The sequence below is a fragment of the Lipotes vexillifer genome, unplaced genomic scaffold (assembly GCF_000442215.2).
Source record: "Lipotes vexillifer unplaced genomic scaffold, Lipotes_vexillifer_v1.1 scaffold794, whole genome shotgun sequence".
Classification (NCBI taxonomy): domain Eukaryota; kingdom Metazoa; phylum Chordata; class Mammalia; order Artiodactyla; family Lipotidae; genus Lipotes; species Lipotes vexillifer.
In genome coordinates this window covers 189,342-211,237 of record NW_006799310.1, presented here as the reverse complement: position 1 = coordinate 211,237, position 21,896 = coordinate 189,342, and the positions used below count along the sequence as shown (strand labels likewise).

The 21,896-nt window shown below is 42.5% G+C and overlaps 1 protein-coding gene across 1 annotated transcript in view; it reads left to right on the top strand.

Moving 5' to 3' along the window:
* Positions 1 to 21,896, top strand: part of ANO6 (anoctamin 6) — a 137,272-nt gene that overhangs the window by 6,847 nt on the left and 108,529 nt on the right. The window contains exon 2 of the mRNA XM_007471547.1: positions 8,839 to 8,918. Within this exon, the coding sequence (XP_007471609.1) occupies positions 8,839 to 8,918 (80 nt within the window). The remainder of the gene's footprint in view (positions 1 to 8,838; positions 8,919 to 21,896) is intronic.

The following is a 21,896-nucleotide window of genomic DNA, read 5'->3' as shown; positions in this document are numbered from 1 at the left end:
AGGGAAAATATTTATATTCTAAATTACTTGAAAGGTAGTACTGAGTCATAGTCATGAGTCCAAAAAAAAAAAAAAGGGAAGAAAATGTTCTTACCCTAACAAATTTGACATATTCATAAGTGCTTTTTTCTTTCTTCCCACTTTAGCTGTTTTTTTCACTTCCAGAAATATGAGAGAGGGAGCACACTTTTGTATTTCTGAAGATGGGAAAAACAGAGAACTCTAAAAGAAACCATCAAATTCAATTTGGAATTTGCATTCCCGGAATGATTAGAGGAGAATGCCACAGTTTAGTTTACATGTCAGTAGCAAGCTGTGGTAAGAGACTGATCCATCCAGATTCAGAAAAGTGAAGAAACATTTCCTGATTCACATTTCTTTTCATTGAAAGTAGTAGCCAGCAGTGCTTAGGCCACTGAGGTCATTCAAAAATATTTGCTGAATTAATGTTATTTTTTTCTATGTTTAAATTCATTTTCTTATAAAAGGAATGGATGGTAGGGATAGTCAAGGTAAAAAGTCAGAGGGAAAAATGGGTGCCTAACAAGGTAAAGGATGCCAAAATTTATTAAAGAACGAAGTTTTTTAAAAAAGTACCCAGGGCTTCCCTGGTGGCGCAGTGCTTGAGAGTCCGCCTGCCGATGCAGGAGACGCGGGTTCGTGCCCCGTTTCGGGAAGATCCCACATGCCGCGGAGCGGCTGGGCCCATGAGCCATGGCCACTGAGCCTGCGCGTCCGGAGCCTGTGCTCCGCAAATGGGAGAGGCCACAACAGTGAGAGGCCCGCATAATGCAAGGAAAAAAAAAAAAAAAAAAAAAAAAAGTACCCAGGGCTTCCCTGGTGGCGCAGTGGTTGAGAATCTGCCTGCTAATGCAGGGGACACGGGTTCAAGGCCTGGTCTGGGAAGATCCCAGATGCCGCAGAGCGGCTGGGCCCATGAGCCACAACTACTGAGCCTGCGCGTCTGGAGCCTGTGTACTCCGCAACAAGACAGGCTGTGATAGTGAGAGGCCCGCGCACCGCGATGAAGAGTGGCGCCCCGCTTGCCACAACTAGAGGAAGCCCTCGCACAGAAATGAAGACCCAACACAGCCAAAAATAAGTAAATAAATAAAAGTACCCAATAGTTATACAGTACTTAACAGTCTTCGAGTCACTTTTATATATGTGTCAGTTAATTTATTCTCCACTTTCTGATGTAGGTATTATAATCCACATTTTAATGATGAGGAAACTGAGACTTAGGGATGAGTGATGTGCCTGAAGCCACAGGGTTATACTGCATAGAGGTCTTAAGAATCAAGTCCACTGCCCTGGGCAGTAAAACACAGCCGTCTTAACCTTGAAAGGAACTCTCCTGTCTTTGTGTTTTATATTTCATTATTAACTTTATTTTCATTAATAATGACTCTTTGGACCCATTTTAGAATAGCATTTAATATTACAGGGCGTATCATCTTTAAGTTTACAGCCTTTGGATAATAGGGAATATCGATTTTTCCCTTCCCATCACCAAACTACAGTGGATCCTGTAAAAGAGACACTGGAACCTGGAGACCAAATACGATATCATAGGATGATGCGACATGTGGGGTATAGGCTTAGCCTTAGGTGGTGTGGGGAGTGAGACTGGGCAGGCCCACATGATATCTGGAAATTACGGAGTGACAGGAAATGGTGGTCCAAGTGTGTGGTTGCTTTAAAAATAGTGGCTGGTGAGCGCTGATATTCAGGTTAAACATTAGATATATGCTGAGATCCAGTTTTCAGAGACTTCTAGTCCAGTGGGAGAAGAGAGGAATAGGTATAGGTATAGGTATAGGATGCTTGGCAGGCAGATCACTAGACATCCTGCCCAATCTGGATATGTGAACATATCTTCATTCCTAAGGCAATATGGGCCATTCTTTTAACACTTCTTTAATTGTAAATTCACTAGATCATGGGATTCCTGAAGACAGTTTCTATACCCTCTTCATCACCTAGCTCCATCCTTGGCATGTGAATATCTTTAGCCACTTGTCAGAATATTGTATTTGTTTGTTTATTTTGTGGAGCTTTTCCATTCTTCTGATTGTGAGTACTATACCAATAAATTTCGCTGCATTTTTTTTCATTATTTGTTTTTCAAGATGTGTTAGTCTATTGTTAATACTTTTCTGACTTACAGTGCTATTTTAATTCATTACCAAGTTACATTTAGCATCAGGGGAGCCCTTGGAATTATTTAGAGCAGCTTAGGAGACATTAGTGAATTCAAAAAGATTTCCAGTTTTGGAGTCAGATTCAGACTGCCATTGTATCACTTCTAGTGGTTGACTTCAGGCAACTAATGATATCCAATTTTTCATCATCTGTGAAAATGAGGATACAAAGAAGATTAAGTAAGATCAGACCTTTAGAAGTGCCAGGCATGTTATAACACCCTCAGGAAATTTCTGTTTACATTTCTTCATGTCACGATATGATATGATTATGTTCTATGTACGTGAACTTAATTTATATTTAGATAGTGTTTTATTTTTTTTCAACATGATTTTGAATTGTCATTTGTATTCTTTGCACAACCTGTAAGATAACCAGGGAAAGTAATTTTATAACTAGTTTCAGATAAACTGAGAATAGGTCATTGCTCAGGATCATGCAACTAAGTTGCAGATCAACCCAATCAATCCCCTTAATCCGTGCATAGTGCCCTTTGCACCAGGCCATTGTCTGTTTTTACCTGCTGTCTCGCATATACTTGCTATGCCTCTGACCATTTCATTCACAACCAGTCACCATAAAGAAGATGTCATTTGGACCCAATGACCTGCCATACTGATGCTGTAAGTTAGATGTAGTGTGGATGCCTAATTCTGATTACTTTTATTGCTGGGCACTGCTTCTCAGGCAGTCTTTGGGCCTTACCCATGACGTTCCCGAGAGGTCATTTTGTGTTTTCTGATGGATAATAGATTATCCAAGTTATAAAATGTAGATGATGGCTCTTTTTATTGCCCATTTTAGGTAAATCTCAATCATCTTTGCTGTAGAAGTTACCTCTCCATTTTGCAGTTGGGATGATTTCCATTTCTAATTGATAGACAAGTAATCATGTGAACTGCAACTTTCTGGTGAGGTTTCTACTGTTCTCTTATTAACTCATTAATGTGACTGGACTTCTAGACATTTCTATCGGGGCCTTCATGTATGTCAGAACTAGTACCACCAATGACTTTATTCCTTTAATCTTAACTATAGTAACTGCATTGATAGAGTTTTAAAGATATTTTTTCTATTTCTTTCTTTTTCAACTAATTGTTATGTGATTAATTACTATTAAATTTAGGAAAAGTAAATAGTGAGTTTCTTTTGACCAAAGCCTCAATTATTTGAGTTTTGCCTATAGTAAACCAGTTGATATATGTGTATACAGTGTTTTCTTTGGTATTCCTACAATACTCCATTAGTCTGTCTAGCCTAGCACTTACTAATTATCCTCAAAATAGGATTTATCATGTCTCAAATTCCTTTCCTTAAGACGAGGGAACTTTGTCTGGTTCTTCTTGGTATTCCCAGGGCCTAAGAACACAATGACTGTGCAAAATATGTATAAACTAGGCAATGAATGTTTGTTGAACCTGACTTCCAGTTGAACTTCCACATTGCATCCATACAAAATTATATCAACATGTCAGGACCAAAGATTTTTCATTGAATAAACAGTTTTCAGTTCTCTCAGCAGCTTTGTGATGAACAGATAACATAGAGGTACCACATGCTTTTTATATTCCAAGTGCCAAAATTAAATGAGCTAATCAGGGTGGTACTTCTGTAGTATAAAGTGAGGTATTATGGCAATATGAAAAATGCATTTCAAAATATTACATTTTAAAATGACTTATATAAAGAAGAAAATTAAATGAACATTTTTGCCTTTTTAGAATCTTTTTCCTGATTCTGCAGCTATTTTAATAAAAAGCCCTCAAAGTGTCACCTAGATTTTGACTATTGTATTTTTGCTGAGAAATGAACTTTTTCAACTGTGTTAGATTACCAGAAATGAGAATATCAAACAGTAACTGGAGCCCCTCAGTAGGGAAGTATAATTATCGTATTAGCATCATAAATCATTTGCTTCTCAGTACTGTATTAGGTAATGAGAGCAACAGCTGCAGCTTTGTTCTACCTGGATGATGTTTCAATTAAGCCATTTCTGTTTTATTCACTCAAATTTACAGGTTCTACTTTGTGTTGACATTAACCAGTGAATCTATTAGTTTCCATTACCAACAGAATAACTAAAATTATAAATAGTTCTATATTTTCTCTCACAAATCCTGTCAAGCTGCCTAGATGCCTTTAATGTGATAGAACATCTGGGCAATACATCTTCTTTCTCCTCTGTGTTTAGGCAAAATTTGTACTTTCTTTTTTTTTTTTTTGCGGTACGCTGGCCTCTCACTGTTGTGGCCTCTCCCGTTGCGTAGCACAGGCTCCGGACGCACAGGCTCAGCGGCCATGGCTCACGGGCCCAGCCGCTCCATGGAACGTGGGATCTTCCCGGACCGGGACACGAACCCGTGTGCCCTGCATCAGCAGGCGGACTCTCAACCACTGCACCACCAGGGAAGCCCTGTACTTTCTTAAGCTTATTCTTTCATTAAAAAAAAAAAAAAAAGTCAACAACAGCAGCTCTGTCCCATCTATTGACCCCAGATACATAATAGGTAAATCAGGCATCTCTTTATAAGGGAATCCAGATAAGATGCAAAAGTCAAGTCACTCCATCAGGTTTACAGTACTTGTTTAAAAAAATACCTGCAGTATTATGTTTCACTGACTTGCTAGTTCTGCCAGGAAAAAAAAAGTGAATCATAAGCACCACAGATACAATTTCATCAGTGTCTATCTTACTGCTATAAAAAGGTCTTGTCTTCTTACTTGTAAACCAAGCTGCAAAACACCAATTGAAAACCCACCCTCACAGCCACTAGTATAAACACATTTTAGCAAGTTTTAAAGGTGGCCTGCAAGAATGTAATTATCCTGGGAAACTTGTTCTGATGTTGGAATAACCAGTTTATTACAATTCCCTGAGTGTAACAGACTATGCAGTACTTGCTGAATGTAACAGACTGTGTAGTACTTGCTGTTGCCCCCTGGTCCCTGGAGTTCTCAGGGGCAAGCGCCTTAATTTCGGCTCTGGTCACAGCTCTGCAGGCCATGGCTCACCTCATCTCTTTCCTGTTTCTGCTTTGGTTCACATTTAGGGGTCCTGTGATGAACTCAGTTTTTCAGAAGCATTAGAATCACTTGTCTGTGTTCTTTTCTACTGGCACTTTCTTGCAGTTCATAGGCTTACAGTGATGTGAGTTTAGTGGGCAAGATTCTGAGTGAACCTAAAGTCTAGTCCAGATATTGGGATGTTTCTTAGTGATGTGCCAAACCTAAATAGCTGAGTCGTTGGCTGATAGTTTGGTTTTGTTAAACAATCACTTAGAGTTCTCATAACTCTCACCTATACATACCCAGCTTTCTTTGGGGCCACTGGAGGGAATTTTTCTGGATTGATAGGAACCCAGTCTCTTCTTTCATGAAAGCCTCTAATGGATTAAAAAAAAAAATTAATATGCAATTAAAAAGTCACTACAAAGCTAACATCACACTTCATAAAATTAAAAGTAATTTACCATCACTTAATGCTTATTCTATACTCAATCTACCTAGTTTTGATAAATACAAACAAACCTTCTATCCCTAGTTTTTTTGTTTGTTTGTTTGTTTGTTTGTTTTTTTTGCGGTACGTGGGCCTCTCACTGTTGTGGCCTCTCCCGTTGCAGAGCACAGGCTCTGGACGTGCAGGCTCAGCAGCCATGGCTCATGCACCCAGCCGCTCCGCGGCATGTGGGGTCTTCCCGGACTGGGGCACGAACCTGTCTCCCCTGCATCGGCAGGTGGACTCTCAACCACTGCACCACCAGGGAAGTCCTATCCCTAGTTTTGATAAAAGCAAACCTTTATAGCTGGTTTGTTCAAGTTAGGATCCAGTGAGTACCACATATAGCTAATGGTTGTTGTGATATTGTGATTTGTAATAAGAAATATATATTTGTTCTTCCTTGGTTCATGTCACAGAGCTCCTTTTTTATTTATTTATTTATTTATTTTTTATTTTTTGGCCGTACCTCGCAGCTTGTGGGGTTTTAGTTCTCCGAACAGAGATTGGAGCAGTGAGAGTGGGGAGCCTTAACCACCGGACAGCCAGGGAATTCCCACAGAGCTCCTTTTTTTTTAAAACTCTTGGGATTTCCAACGTGATGAGAGGGATAAAGGTGCCCTTTGTTATGTTAATGAGGTGCTTGGACAGCCCCTAGGTAACCAAAGGAGGGGGGCTGGCTGCCCAGGGAACCCACCAAGTGATTAGAGGGTAGAAATTTTCAGCCCCATCCCCCTGACCCCCGGGGTAGGGGAGAGGGGCAGATTGAATCAATTACCAATGGCCACTGATCATCAATCAGTCATGCCTCTGTAATGAAGCCTCCATAAAAACCCAAAAGGACAGGGTTTGGAGAGCTTCAGTTTGGTGAACAGGTGGAGTTGTGGGGAGAGCAGGGCGCCTGGAGAGGGCATGGAAGCTCTGCACCTCTCCCCACACACCTTGCCCCTGTACCTCCTCATCTGGCTGTGCATCTGTATCCTTTATAATAGAGGACCCCACCTTTTTGGCACCGGGTACCGGTTTCATGGAAGACAGTTTTTCCGCAGACGGGGGAGGGGCGGGGGGTGGTTTCGGGATGATTCAAGGGCATTACATTTATTATGCGCTTTATTTCTATTATTATTACATTGTAATATATAATGAAATAATTATACAACTCGCCATAATGCAGAATCAGTGGGAGCCCTGAGCTTGTTTTCCTGCAACTAGATGGTCCCATCTGGGGGTGATGGGAGACAGTGACACCCAAAGTGTGTTGCTTATGTCCAGTCTACTCCGTAAGATGCAGCTTAATCGTCACTTGCCACTTACTGATAGAATTTTGATACGAGTCTGCAAGCAATTGATTATGGTCTCTGTGCAGTCAAACCTCTCTGCTAATGATAATCTGTATTTGCAGCCGCTCCCCAGCGCTAGCATCACCTCCTCAGCTCCACCTCAGATCATCAGGCATTAGATTCTCATAAGGAGCACGCAACCTAGATCCCTCGCATGCGCAGTTCACGGTAGGGTTCGAGCTCTTATGCGAATCTAATGCCGCCGCTGATCTGACAGGAGGCGGAGCTCAGGCGGTACTGTGAGCGATGGGGAGTGGCTGTAAATACAGATGAAGCTTGGCTCGCTCACCTGCCCGCCGCTCACGTCCTGCTGTGCAGCCCGGTTCCTAACAGGCCAGGCACCGGTACCAGTCCGGGGGTTGGGGACCCCTGATTTATAACATCCTTTATACTAAACTGGTAAATGTAATAAATGTTTCTCTGAGTTCTGTGAGCCACTCTAACAAATTAATTGAGCCTGAGGAGAGGGTGGTGGGAACCTCCGATTTATAGCCAGTTAGTCAGAAGCACAGGTGACAACATGGACTTCCGATTGGCATCTGAAATGGGGGCAGTCTTGAGCCCATAAACTGTGGAATCTGATGCTACCTTCAGGTAGCTCGTGTCAGAATTGAATTAATTGTTCAGTGGTGTGGGAATAAACACACATTGGAGTTCTGTTCCTTAGGGCTCTAAATCTCTAACAGTCTACCTTTTTCATGTCATTGATTTGTTGAAGAGGCTGGACCTGTTGATAAATGAGAATATTTATTTAAATTTATTTAAATGCTTAATAATATTTGACTATTTATGTAAGTTTTTTAAAGAACATTTTTCTACATGGCCAAAATTACATGGTTATACTTATCGATATTAATATAACCCAACACTTAATCAGTATTCAAATTTTCGCAGTTTGTTTTTAAGTCTTTTACATCTGGATTGTTTAAACCAGGATCCAGCCCAGAACCACACACTGCAAATGGTTGTTTTGTTCTCTTAGTGTCTTTTAATCTGGAACAGTCCCTTTTATTCACATCAGGAACGTGTTTACAGGAGGAGACTAGTGTCTTGCAGAACAACCCACCTTCTGGATTTGGCTCCTTTATCCCTCTAACACTGTGCTGTCCAGTGTAGTAACCACTAGTCCCATGATGTTATTGAGCTTTTGAAATGTGGCTAGTCCAAACTGAGATGTGTTGTGAGTATAAGAATACCCCCCAAATGTAAAATAGTTCACTAATAATCTTTTATATTGAATACACACATGTTGAAATGATAATCTGGGTATATCAGGTTAAATAAATCTTACTACTAAAAATAATTTTACCTATTTGTCTTTCTTAATGTAGCTACTAGAATATTTTGTTTGGCTCCCAGTATATTTCTGTTAGATAGTGCTAGTCAACAGATTTTAAAACAGAAAATTACTACCCTAAAATGACTCCACATCAGTTCCCTGACATGTGGAAGAAAAAAGAACATCAATAGGCTAAAGTGTTCCTGAGCTGGAATTTTATAACATTTAGTTGCCATGTCCTTCCATGTAGAAGCTAAGTGATTTTCCATGGTAGATCTAGCCTTAGAGCATTTTAGGACCTAATATCCTACAAGTGTGGCATTGTCCAGTAGATGAAACAGCTGCTGAAGATTTTGAGGGTCCTGATAGCCAAAAGCCTTAAATAATGTCAACCTGTAAGTGTGCCACAGACGCTAAAAATAGTTAAGCCAATGCTGCTGACTTAAAAGCAAAAAAAAGTATGTGAGCCAACGGAAGTTCATGCTCATTTATTTATTCGTTTTTTTGTTTCTTTTCAGTCTTGGAAAACCTTGAACAGACAATTGTCTCCGGTTTTGGATCACTGGAAAGTCAGCAGGATTTCCGAACCCCGGAGTTTGTGAGTACTACCACTCTATCTTAAATTTGTATCAGTTAGCTAGAGGTTTCTCACAAAGTGGAGAAAGAGGGTTTTTTTGTTTTGCTTTGTTTTGTTTTTAAATGAGTTCTTGCCTTCAGTGGCTCTAGATCTGGCACAGGCCTCGCTGTTAGGACTCTCTGTGCAAAGCTCTCGTCCTCTGGGGAGCAGGTTCCTGAACGACAGAGTCTTGGCATCATGCACTGTAAGCTCTCGCTCTCCAGGCTGCTTTGTAATAGCAGATGGGAACTTGTTCTGCAGTAAAATAGCACTGTGTGTCTGAAACTCCCCCTTTATTCATTGATACCCTTGCTACCAGTTTCTGCTGTCAAAAACCCTGGAAACCAGTCTCTACTGAGCACATCCAGGTACACTGACCAGTCCAATTCCTTTTTCATTCTGGAGCCTCAGTAACACAACCTATATGGATACATCTTGTAGGGCTAGGAATATTCTATTGGTTGTTTCTGCTAAGAAGGGAACTAAGTGCTCTCACTAAATTAGACTCGTTAAAGATTAGCCGTGGTTCCTACCCTCAAGGAATTAAAAATCTTATTAGATGCTACTGTGATTTTATTAATGCCTTGTTTAAAGAAAATTAAGCACATAGGATGCCTGGTGGAGAATGTCCTGACTAAATAGATTTTATATTAGGCTTATTTGAGGAGGGTGATGGGAAGAAGTGTGTCTCTAATTCCTATACCGTGTTATTGCACCAGATGTGTAAGGAAAGCATGCCAGGATCCACCTAGATTTACTGATTTTTGCCCCCTGCTGCAAATGGCTTGTCTGCCAACTTAGCAATGGAAAAATCTTTTTTTTATTTTCAAAGTATGATGTATAGTCGCCACTCCAGTAATCGGCAGAGCACAATTATATTATTGATAGCGGAAAAACAACAACAACAAAAAACCACCTCATTATGTGCTTTCCCTCTTCTCACACACACTTTATGGGTTGTCCCCTCAATTCAGCCAAGAGTAAGGAAACTAGGCAGGTCTCTGGACTGAAAAGGGATTGCACGTGAGACTCTATCCACAATGCCATTTTATTTCAAAGTGTGGGACTCCTGTGGTGTACTAGCAGATTGCCTACTGTGAAAATCACTTGGCTATAATGGAAAGACATAGTATTCAATGACTTCCCTATTATATTCAGTGAGATTTTCAGCAAAATTGTGAATGCTCACCAATATTCCTGCATCTTAAAGTAACAGAGCAGTTTTGTGTTTTTTCTGACTTCTGCCGTTACAGCCCCAAAGTAGAATTGACACAGATATTTCACGTTTGAGTATGATATTGGTACAGACTCATGGAGCTGACCTTTTTCTGTTTTGTTATTTTCTAACTGCTTTTTTTTTTTTAATAGCTTTATTTATTTATTTATTTTGGCTGTGTTGGGTCTTTGTTGCTGTGCGGGGGCTGCTCTTTGTTGTGCAGCACAGGCTGCTCACTGTGGTGGCTTCTCTTGTTGCGGAGCAGGGCCTCTAGCTGCATGGGCTTCAGTAGTTGTGGTACACGGCCTCAGTAGTTGTGGCACGCGGGCTCTAGAGTGCAGGCTCAGTAGTTGTGGCTCACGGGCTTAGTTGCTCTGAGGCATGTGGGATCTTCCCGGACCAGGGCTCAAACCCGTGTCCCCTGCACTTGCAGGTGGATTCTTAACTACTGCGCCACCAGGGAAGCCCCGATGCTGAAATTGTTAATCACAGTTTCCTTATTTGTGTGGTTGATATCAGATCTCTATATCCTGGTTATTATCTTTCTCTAATTGTGTGTTCATATCATATTCAGGGAGGAATCTGTGATTTTCTTGTGCTTTATAAATTTTCACACATCTGATGATCATTGCCTGCCACATCTTTGTGTAGCACGTACATAGCTGCTTGTGTTTTCTCGTCAGCATCACAGTAGCCCATGTACTCCCAGTTCCATAGTAAACATGTATTTCCCGAGCTGTCTCCATGGTAAACAAACAGGAGGTATAGAAGCCGCCTTGAGAACAGGGTACTCAGGGGACTCAGGCCTGATATTTAAGGGAAGCCTCTTTTGTAGGCAGAAAGTTACAGCATCGGTCAGAATGGGTGGCTGCAGTTGGGGAGAAGGCGAACTGGGCACATGCCAGGGCAAAGTCAGCTAAGTTGATCCAAACCAAAATCCTAAATTAGAAACAGGGACAACAGTAGAAAACTGGGAGCAAAAAGAGCACCCCAAAATAAAAAATAAATTATGTATATGCCAAAAAAAAAAAAAGAGCCCAGAGGCAAAGCAAAATTGGAAACAGAAAAGAGAGAGAAGAATAAAAGGAACTGGATAATCAGTCTTCTGTTCTCCGGGTGGCATTTCGGAAGGCCCAGCCGCAGTTTGCTGAGTTGAACTGAAATAAAGCAAGGCATAGACCATGTTTACTCAGGCCTTATCCTCAAATAGTTCAGATTTTAGAAGGATGAAGAGCCCAGTGTTTTTGTACAGAATGTATTTATATAGTTTTGTATTTATATAGTATTGGTTATATAGTTTGGCCAAGAGGGAGGACAGAATCCTTATCATTATTAGTTTGTTTCCTTCAGAATTTATCTTTTGTTTGAAACAAGGCCTGAGAGCAGTGCTCGTTATGGCATGATAAGTACATTAAAGGTTTCCTTCCCAGTTCAGGTGTGTAGTGTGACTAGTCAGACAAAGTATTGCCGTGTAGTCTACATAAATCACGGGTAAAGAAATGCTGTTGTGAATCCCTCATGTGCCTGCAGACAGCGGCCACCTTGCAGGGCAGAGTTTGTCCCGTGATCACATGTTTCCCCTCCCCACTGTCTGCTCCACTCTGTGGGCTGAAGTGGGTGAGTTTAGCCAAACCACGCTGACATGTTAAAAGGTGAATGAAGACGTGAACATAGGTGCATGTGTTGTTGCCACCCCAAAGCTTGTGAGGAGCTGGGAACATGTTGAAACTAGACATAGACCCACTCCGAGGTGAGGTGCATGTGTGGGTGAGGGTCAAGGTGAAAGGGACCTGGCTAAGGGCTGACCTTACAGAGAGTCCCTTAGTTGTCTCACTCTGGTGGGAAACCATCTCTGCCGTGGTTCAGTTTTTTGTTTAAGCACAATGAAAATCTGTTTTATAACCTGCTTTGTCAACTTAATGTTTTATCCTGAACATTTTCCCATGCCATTTTTTCCCCAGTTTTATTGAGATATAATTGACATGTAGCACAGTGTAAGGTTAAGGTGTACAACGCCATGCTGGTTTTTTCCTCTGACATTAATATCTTCTCTGACACTTTCTGTTCCCTTGTGCCAATGAACTGTAATTCATTACATTAGATTTTTCAAAGCAGTTAGTTCAAGAGGGAACTTGTCGAGGAAACGGTGGCATGGTCGGATGCTCTGGGACCATGTGATTGGTGACCATGATTTTGGGACACGGACCCTGAAAGTAGATTGGGTGTGTGATGACAGGTATCAGACTCTGAGGAAAGGGATTGACCAAAGTGAGGCTGGGAACTGAGTACCAGAGACCCAGATAAACTTGTAGGAGTTCAGACTAGAAGTAGAGACTGCAGCACTGGCCAAGCTGGTTAGAACCAAGGATGGGGAGCCATCCACCCGGGGATGGAGCATATAAAGGTGGTCCTGCAGCATGGCAGCACAGATGTAGGGCATCCCAGGCTCCCACCAGTGCTCCCAGTCCCAGATGTAGTTAAGAGCAAAGGTGATCTAGGCGTCACTGCAGGGGCGCAGCCGGCGTGACTGCCCCAGCAGACCCCAGGTTGATCCCAAGCCCCAGGGAGTAGGAAAAAACCTGGGGATTGAGGGGTTAGTAGGGGGAAATGTTGGGTAGTGGTCAAGGGTCTTTCTAGAAACCCTGCCTCTGTTGGCACTGACCCAGGATCTCACATGGGTCTGATTGCCTGAGTATACATGGGGTGAAGGATGGGGTATGGGGAGGAGCTCTGATCTAGCAACGGTCAATCTGCTTGCAGCAAGCTGGATAGAAACCAGGCTGCAGTCAACATGAGAACACGTGGAAGGAAAGACAAGGCTAAGGAATTACATTTTATGATCTAAGTCTTGATAATAATACCCTCGCTTTCAGCCTTTCCAGAACTTGAGGTTTATTTATGACTCCCTGGGCTTTTTTAGAGGCAGGAAGATTCTTATAGCCTCTTGTCACATGCCAGTTGATGATGTTTCCCTTTGTTTACCTTCTACCAAATTTGGTGTAAGTAATAAGCTAGAGTTTGGGCTGGCAAAAGAATATTAGGATTACAACCGGGTAAACCAGGGAAGATGATAAGAAACCTCAGGATTTAGAAAAGGAAAAGAGACTGGCGAAGATGAGGATTAAAGTGGAGCAAATATGTTCCCTTTGTTCAGCACTCATGGTTATGCAGAGAGAAGGAGGTCGGAAGAGTTCTTATGCCATTTGGAATTTTGTGTAACTGGTTCCCTTTTTGAGAGAAGATACTGCTTAATAGAGAATACAGTTGATTTCCTGAAATTCAAATTTGATGATCTTTAACTAGATGAAAATAGATGTGACCTTGAAGAAGGAGTTAAAATCTTAATTCAGTCAACAAATATTTATTTGATGTCTACTATTTTGTGCACTATAGCGGACAAACAGAAAACATCCCTGCACGTGTGGAGCTTACATTTTGGTAGGGGAGACGTAAAACACAAAGTAAATAAAACACAACATGTCAGATGATGGTAAATCCTTCAGAGAAAAATAAAGGAAGGATTATATGTGTGTGTTGCAGAGGGAGTTGGTTACAGTTTTCAACAAGGTGTACAGGGCAAATCTCACTGAGAAGGTGATCAGTGGAAAGACCTGAAGCAGGGATGCAGGGATGCTGGAGCAAACTCTTTGGAAAACTAGATGAAGAGCATTCCAGGCAGCGGGAACAACAGGAACAAAGGTCTTGAGGTGGGAGTTTGTGGAAGGTTTGGGGAAAGGAGGCCAATGTGACTGGAGTAGAATGAAGGGTGGTGAGAGTAGTAGCTAGTGGGGACTTTATAGGTGATTGTAAGCACTTTGGTTTTACTTTGAGTGACTTGGGAAATTATTTGAGGGTGTTGTCTGAAAAAAATGCACAACCTAAACGTTGAGAGTTATGTTTTATTTGGTGGACTTTCTTAGGACTTCAAGCCTGGGAGACAGCATCTCAAATAACTCTGAGAGACTGCTCCGAAGAAGCAAGGAGGGAAGCCAGGATATATAGAAGTTTTTGCAACAAAAGACCACGTAGTGAGAACATCAAAGGATTACTGTTAAGAAAAGAAAACCAGATATCTCAAGTTAAGGAATTGAGTGCTTTTCTATGTATGGGAAGATGCAAGAGTCTGGGCTCACTGAAATCACTCCTTTGATATGCACCTTAGCTATCTGGGGGCCAGTCCCCTCAGGTGCATTGTATGGGGGTGGCTGCAGCGGCTGACTGCTAGATGAGCTTGGCAGTGGGCAGCCTGTTTGTCTCCATCCTGAGTTCCCTCAGCGCCCACCATCCAGGCGGCTGCAATGTGAAGCAACAACCTTTGTTTACTGATATGGCAGGCAGTATTTTAGTTCTCAAGGGTAACCCTTGGCAAGATAAACTGGGGGGTTTTGAGCAGAAGGGTGACTTTACCTGACCTCACCTAGTTTTAGCAGGATCACTTTGGCTATTGTGAGAACAGTATGGTGGAACAGAGCAGAAGCAGGAAGGTCTACTGGGCTTTTCAGGAATCCGAGCGAGAGATGGTGGTGGCTTGGTCCTGAGTGTTAACTGTGGCAGCAGTGAGATACACTCAAATTCTCGGTATGCTTTGAAGGTAGAACCAACAGGATTTTTTGACAGATCAGCTGTGAGGTGTGCGAGAAAGAGCAATCAAGGATGACTCCCAAGATTTTTGACCTGGAAGACTATGGAACGAACAGCTGGAAGGGAGACTATTCAGAGGAAAATAAAAATTCTGTTCTGGGTATGTCAAGCTTGAGACATCCAGTCCAAGTTCAAGAAAAGGATCTAGCTAGAGATCTGGGAGTTGTCAGCACATGAACAGTATTTAAAGCTATGGGACTGGAGATGAGCAGCAAGGGAGGGAGTGAGATGAATCAGGAAGAAATCCTGGCCTGAGCCCTGGGGGGTGTTCAAGTGTTTACAGGTCAGGGAGAGAGGAGGAAGCATCAGCAGAGGAGACTGAGAAGGAGGAACCAGTGAGGTGGTGAAAAACAAGGAGAGTACTGGAAGCCAAAGGAAGAAAGTATAAAGTAGGAAGGAATGCCCAAATGATGCTGATGAGGATGGGAGGTTGGATTTAGCAATATGGCAGAGACCTTGACAAGAGAGGTCTCAGCGGAGTGCTGGGACCCAAAAGCTCATTAGAGAGGATTCAAAATGGAATGGGGGAAGAGGAATTGGATACTGGCATTTAGCTATAACACTGTCAAAAATTCTTGCTGAACAAGAATACGGAGGAAAGGGGGTATTATCTGCAAGGGTGTTAGGTTGAAAAGAGTTTTAAAATTTATCTAGTTAGTTTTAAGATGGCAGGAATGGCTGTTTGTAAAGTGATGGAGATAATCCAGTAGAGAGAGAAACTTTGAAAACGCAAGGGTGAGGGGGAAGAATTTCTGGGGTGGTGACCTTGAGAGGGCAAGAAGGGGGTGGAATCTCCTCCTTATGGCAGGAGAAGTGGGCATCCACCTAGAGCTTTAGAGACGGTTCATTCGTAGAAGTAGGAGGGAAGCCAGTGTATTAGGACCCAGGTGAAATTAGATCAATAGATCCGCTAGTAGGAGCTTGTTGAAGTTTTTTCTTGACTGCTTCTCGTTTATCAATGAAATGGGAAACAAGCCATCAGCTAAGGTTGAGGAAGGAAGAGAGATGAAGAGATCTGAAGAGACAGGAGGAGGTATGAGACATTCATCTGAGAGTGAATGCGCTGGGTAGTGGAACATGATTGCCTGGCAGCCCTAAGAGCCCACTTGAGGTTAGTTGCTTTTCCCATTTAAGTCCAGCTTGGGGTAGTAGGTGTGGAGCAGGCAGAGTTTGATTTACCTGTTTTGGGGTCTCTCCAGGTCAGTTCAGCAAAGCGAGACAAGGGTAAGCGAGTTGCAGGGTGTTTGCAAGAGTAGAGGACCACAGACATGAGGAAGGTGGGGCAATAGGATCAGTAGATTTCTACCCCAGTGGGGTTTGGTAATTTTTGGAGTTTGGGGTATTGAAGAGCATGAGCTGGAAAAATAGGAGGTGGTAGTTGGAGAGTCAGATATTTATAACTGAGGGAGGAGTAGTACGTGGTACAGACCGGGTCTGGGCTATGAGCACTGGAATTCTGGGCTGAGGCAGGGTGGATTTGCACAGACGGGGTGTGGGAAGGATTATATATGTGGATAAGGAGAGCCCCGTGGATTATGTCAGGAGTAGTGTGTTGGAGAAGTAACAGTGAACCAAGGCTTAAATCTCCAAGGAATAAGGGGCAGTGACTCAAGAATCAATAGATAGCTGCAGAAGGAGAACACCAGAGAGGTAGGAGGAAAATCTGGAGAGTGAGAGGATAGAAGCTGAGAAACAGATGAAGTGATGAGTAGTTTCAGGTGTTGCGTAGGGATCATCATGTCAGGATTTCTCAGCCTCAGCCCCACTGACATTTTGGCCTGGATTTCTCTGTTGTAGGAGGCTGTCCTGTGCATTGTAGGATATTTAGCAGCATCCCTGGCTTCTACCCATGAGAGGCAAAGGACCCGCTCCCCAGTTGTGATCACCAAATATCTCCAGACATCACCAAAGTTGTCGCCATTTGACAACCACTGAGTGAGATGAATAAAGAAAAGGCATTGAGGTCACTGGTGTCCTCTGAGAGGGCTGCTCCTCAGGAGTGTGGAGGATGCTACTTTCATCCAGATTAGAGTGGATCACGGAATGAGAAGGAGAAAAGGAAGTAGAAAATACTGACCTCTCTATCAAGGAACGAGTTTGAAGGGCTAGTGAATGAGAGAAAACGAGGAGAATACGAGGGCCAGGGGTGATTTACCTTCTGTCAAGTGGAGAGACTTGCACACATTTACATGTTGCTAGGAAGTATCCATGTGAGAGGAACAGGTGACTCTAGAGTAGCAGTCCCCAACCTTTTCGGCCCCAGGGACCGGTTTCTGGGAAGACCATTTTTCCACGGACGGGGTGGGGAGCGATGGTTCAGGCGGTAATGTGAGCGGTGGGGAGCGGTGGGGAGCGGCAGATGAAGCTTCCCTGGCTCGCCCGCTGCTCATCTCCTGCTGTGCGGCCCAGTTCCTCATGGGCCACGGACTGGCACTGGTCCATGGCCCGGGGGTCGGGGACCCGTGCTCTAGAGGAGAGAGCTGCCTTGAAAAAGGCCACGGAATGGTTTGTAGATGTGGGGGAGTCCTCATTAGGTAGGAGGAGCAGCGTCTCAGGCAGGCACAGGTGCAGAGGGCAGATGCTCTTGGTTTATGGACTCGATGGAGAGAAGCTGAGGGAGTTGCCATCTGACAGCTTCAGTTCTCAGCTGCTGAGAGTGAAGAGAACACTGAGCACGACCAGGTCAGGGACCCGGTTAGTGGGGAGCAAGCTGACCTGGAGAAACCTAGAAAAAGTGCTAGGCTTTCTGGGCAGTGGTGAGGGCCCCTGTAGGGCGGAGGGGCCTGAATTTGCAATGATACCAAGCTGCCCTGCTGTGGCTTTCTCCAGCATCACTCAGACACCAAGAAAGGGCATAGTGGGCTGCAGCCAGAGTTGGGGCTTTGCTCGACGGGCATGACGGAAAGAGTTCTGGCAAGAGTGTTACTGAAAGGATGAACTGGGAAGTGTAACCTTAAAAAAGGAGGGGAGGGAAGAAGAAGAGGATCTGCAGATTGATTAGAAAAAGTCATGGGGCCTCTGAGGTCACTGTAAAATGAGAAGATGATGGTGTCTTCAGAAAGAGGGATTCTTGAGTAAGTGACTTTGAAATGGAAGATTTTCAAGTGATAACAAGGTCCAGGATGGGACCATGGCAGTTAATGCATGAAAGGGAGACTGTTGGAGATAAGGGGTCAATTTACTGAGGGACCAAGGTGCACTGGTCATGTCTGTGGATGCAGATGTGCTTCTTGTCTGATGGAAGACTTGGAACAGAGAGGGAAATGTGAGCCAGGGCCAGATTTTCAATGAACCAGTAGCAGCAGCTGGGAAATAGGAGATGCTAGGCTCTGGGAAACTCCAGGGGTATATTCTCCTTGCATGGACCTACATGGAACTGTTTTTTTTCCTCCAAGAACATTGGAGAGTAATACTCTGGAAGTGGCACATAGAACCAGGAGAACATCAATCTCACTTCTCTTCCCTGACATGGGAATGGTCTGAGAGAAAAATCAGAGCCAACTGCCTATGGGTCTGCAGATTTTTGTTTTCATGTTTTGATTCAAAGTGGTTGGTCAGGTTTTCTTTATAGGCTCAATAACCAGGAGAACATCAATCTCACTTCTCTTCCCTGACATGGGAATGGTCTGAGAGAAAAATCAGAGCCAACTGCCTATGGGTCTGCAGATTTTTGTTTTCATGTTTTGATTCAAAGTGGTTGGTCAGGTTTTCTTTAAAAGTAGGCTCAATGATCCATTTTCATCTTTGTTCCCCCACCCCCACCCCCGCCCCACCACAAATCCAGACTTCATTTTGGTTATTTCTGGTCTAAACATCCCTGAGGCAATTGAATTGGTGCTGGGGCTATTGAGAGAGAATAAGGTTTATTTTATGGTCAGTCCAAGGTCTTCCTTGTGAATCCCAAGAAACCCAACTTAAGTCCCGAAGTCTGCCTCAAACTCCAACGATCTTCAGGATCCAGAAGACTGGGGATAAAGCAGGACTCTTCCATTCAAGTATTTCTTTATTTGGACTTACACTCTTGTGCCTTCTATAAACAGAGAAATAGGGTGGCTTTGCCTTGTAACTTTATGGCACTAACTTCACTAAACTAAAATGGAAAAGAAACACAACTAAAAAAGGAAACATTTCTCCAAAGAAGACATAAAGATGGCCAAAAAGCGCATGAAAAGATGTTCAGCATCACTAATTATTAGAGAAGTGCAAATCAAAACTACAGTGTGGTAACACCTCACACGGGTCAGAATGGCCATCATCAGAAAGTCTACAAACAATAAATGCTGGAGAGGGTGTGGAGGAAAAGGGAACCCTCCTACACTGTCGGTGGGAGTGTAAATTGGTACAACCATTATGGAGAAAAGTATGGAGGTTCCTTAAAAAACTAAACATAGAACTACCGTATGATCCCGCAATCCCACTCCTGGGCATATATACGGAGAAAACCGTAATTTGAAAAGATACATGCACCCCAGTGTTCACTGCAGCACTATTTACAATAGCCAGGCATGGAAGCAACCTAAATGTCCATTGACAGGAGAATGAATAAAGATGTGGTACATATATACAGTGGACTGTTACTCAGCTATAAAAAAAAGAATGAATTAATGCTATTTGCAGCAACATGGGTAGACCTAGAGATTATCATACTCAGTGAAGTAAGTCAGTCAGAGAAGACAGATATCATATGATATCACTTATGTGTGGAATCTAATAAAAGTGATACAAATGAACTTATTTACAAAACAGACACAGACTCACAGATTTTGAAAACAAATTTATGGTTACCAAAGGGAAAGGGGTAGGAGAGAGTGACAAATTAGGAGATCGGGATTAACATATACACACTATTATACATAAAATAGATAACTAATAAGGACCTACTGTATGGCACAGGAAACTCTGCTCACTATTCTATAATAATCTGTATGGGAAAAGAAACTGAAAAATTATGTATAGCTGATTTGCTTTGCTGTACACCTGAAACTAACACAACATTGTACATCAACGATGCTCCAATCAAATTTTTTTTAAAAGGTGGTGGGGGGAACCAAGCCAAAGAACATTAATTTAGCAAAAGGAGGCTCAGAAAGAGAAATGATATCAAAGATAAACTGGATAGTAAGCATTGCTAAGTTGGCCCATTTTTTGTGGTAAGAATTCACAGGGCATTTCAGTGTTGAAGGCTTTTTGTGCATTCAAGAGAAAAAGGTGATAATGCTTTGCCTGAATATGGGGAAGGGGGACCTACTCATCTGTTTTATGTGGCTGATTCAGAAGCTACATTTGTGGATTTGTTAGGATTGGAGGATAGGAGCAAAAATAGGCAGTCCAAGACGCAAAGATCTCAGAAATTTCTTTCCGAGTCACTTTTTTGGAATGCAGGATGTGTTTTCCCAGACAGACAGTCATAAATGGTGAATAGGCTTCTAGGCCCAGCCAGGCCAGATTAGCTAAAGCCAGTTGAACTCAGAGTGCTAACAAATTATCATTCTGTGCATTAGCACTAATCCTTTGGAACACTCCAATCTTATTTTTTTCCCATTATTACTAAAAAAAGTGTGAATAAAACTAAAGTGCAGAGTGAGTGAGTGAGTTGAGGCTTGTGAACAAATGCTTAGCGTCATAAGTGGAAGAGAAGAGGATCGATTCTGAGTTATGTTAGGCCTTAAAGAAGCAGTGATGGGTCCCAACCCTGAGGAAAACAATTTAAAGGTACAAGGTGACAGAGAAGAAAAGAGCTTATCAGCTTCTATATTACAACTTTTGTCTTTTCCGCTAATGAAGGTGATCTTTAGATTGGAATGGCTCAAGTCCTGGTAAGGGGCTACAGAGGTCCATGCTGCACGAGACAGTTTTGGAAAGGAATACAGTTATTCCAAAGGAATTAAATTTGCTGACTAGAAAAATTATGTATCCAGTAGGGTATTAAAAGAGCTTACAGATTTGCTCATGGGACCACAGTTGGTCATCTTGAGGTGATGTGGGGACCAGGACAGGTACCAGAAGAGTAGCGGGAGGGACAAATGTGACAGTTTTCAAAAGGGGGGGTGGGGTTAGAGTGGAAGCTGGGCATAGACTGAATTCTGATAAATGGAGACCTTGAAGCTGGAGCATTAATCTCCAGGGATATAACAGCTGAGATTTTTTTTTTTAAGCAGATGGGTTGTGAATGTTAAAAAAAAAAAAAAAAAAAAGGTCATCAGGAACCAACATAAGTTCAGTAAAAATAAGTCATGTCAAACTGAGAGCACGTTACCTTTTTTTTTTTTTTTTTTTTAATGGGCACGATTAGGCTCCTGTTCTACACAGGAGAAAGCCACAGATATTTTCTGTTTTGAGTTTAGCAAGATGTGTGAAAAAAATCGCATTTAAGTACAGAATGAAGAAATGTGTGCCTAGTGAGAGTGTGCTTATCTGGGTAACTGATCCTACCAAGACTCTGGAATAATGGATGGAAATGAATTTCTAGAGGACACAAAAATCAATATGAATTAAAGTCAGCTCTTGCTCCTCATTCATAAAGATCATCCGCCTAAGGAAAGATCATAAGAGCTGAGGCTCATGACTGATCACATGAAGAGGTTAGGTATTTGGTTAATTCAACTCAGTATGAATCGAGCATGTAATAACAATGTCCGAAAGTTTATGCAAATCTGGGTTGCATTCATACCTAGGTGTTCAGAACCAAGACAGTACTAGGCTTCTCCTGTTCAATATTGGTAAAGCCACCTGCCAGTCTGGGTGCTCCATTTTAAGGGGAAGCATACTGAGAGGAGAAAGATGAGCGTGGTGGTGGATCCTGACACAGGCAAGAACATGACAACAACTTTAAATATTCGACAATGGTAATAGGTGGATGAAGGTGCAAAATATGCTATTAAGACCCATGGATACGAGGTATATATAGGCAGACAGATTTCATTTCAGTGGAAAGATGGTCTCATGATTAAACTACCTTAGTTCCTTGGAGTAGTTCACATACAGACGTACTGGGTAACAGTCTAGGCAGGAGATGATAAATGGTTGAACGAGCCAGTGCGGGAGGAAAGGAAGGGCATGGATGTTTCATGTGCAGCAGGACCGAATGTAGTTCAGTCGTAGTA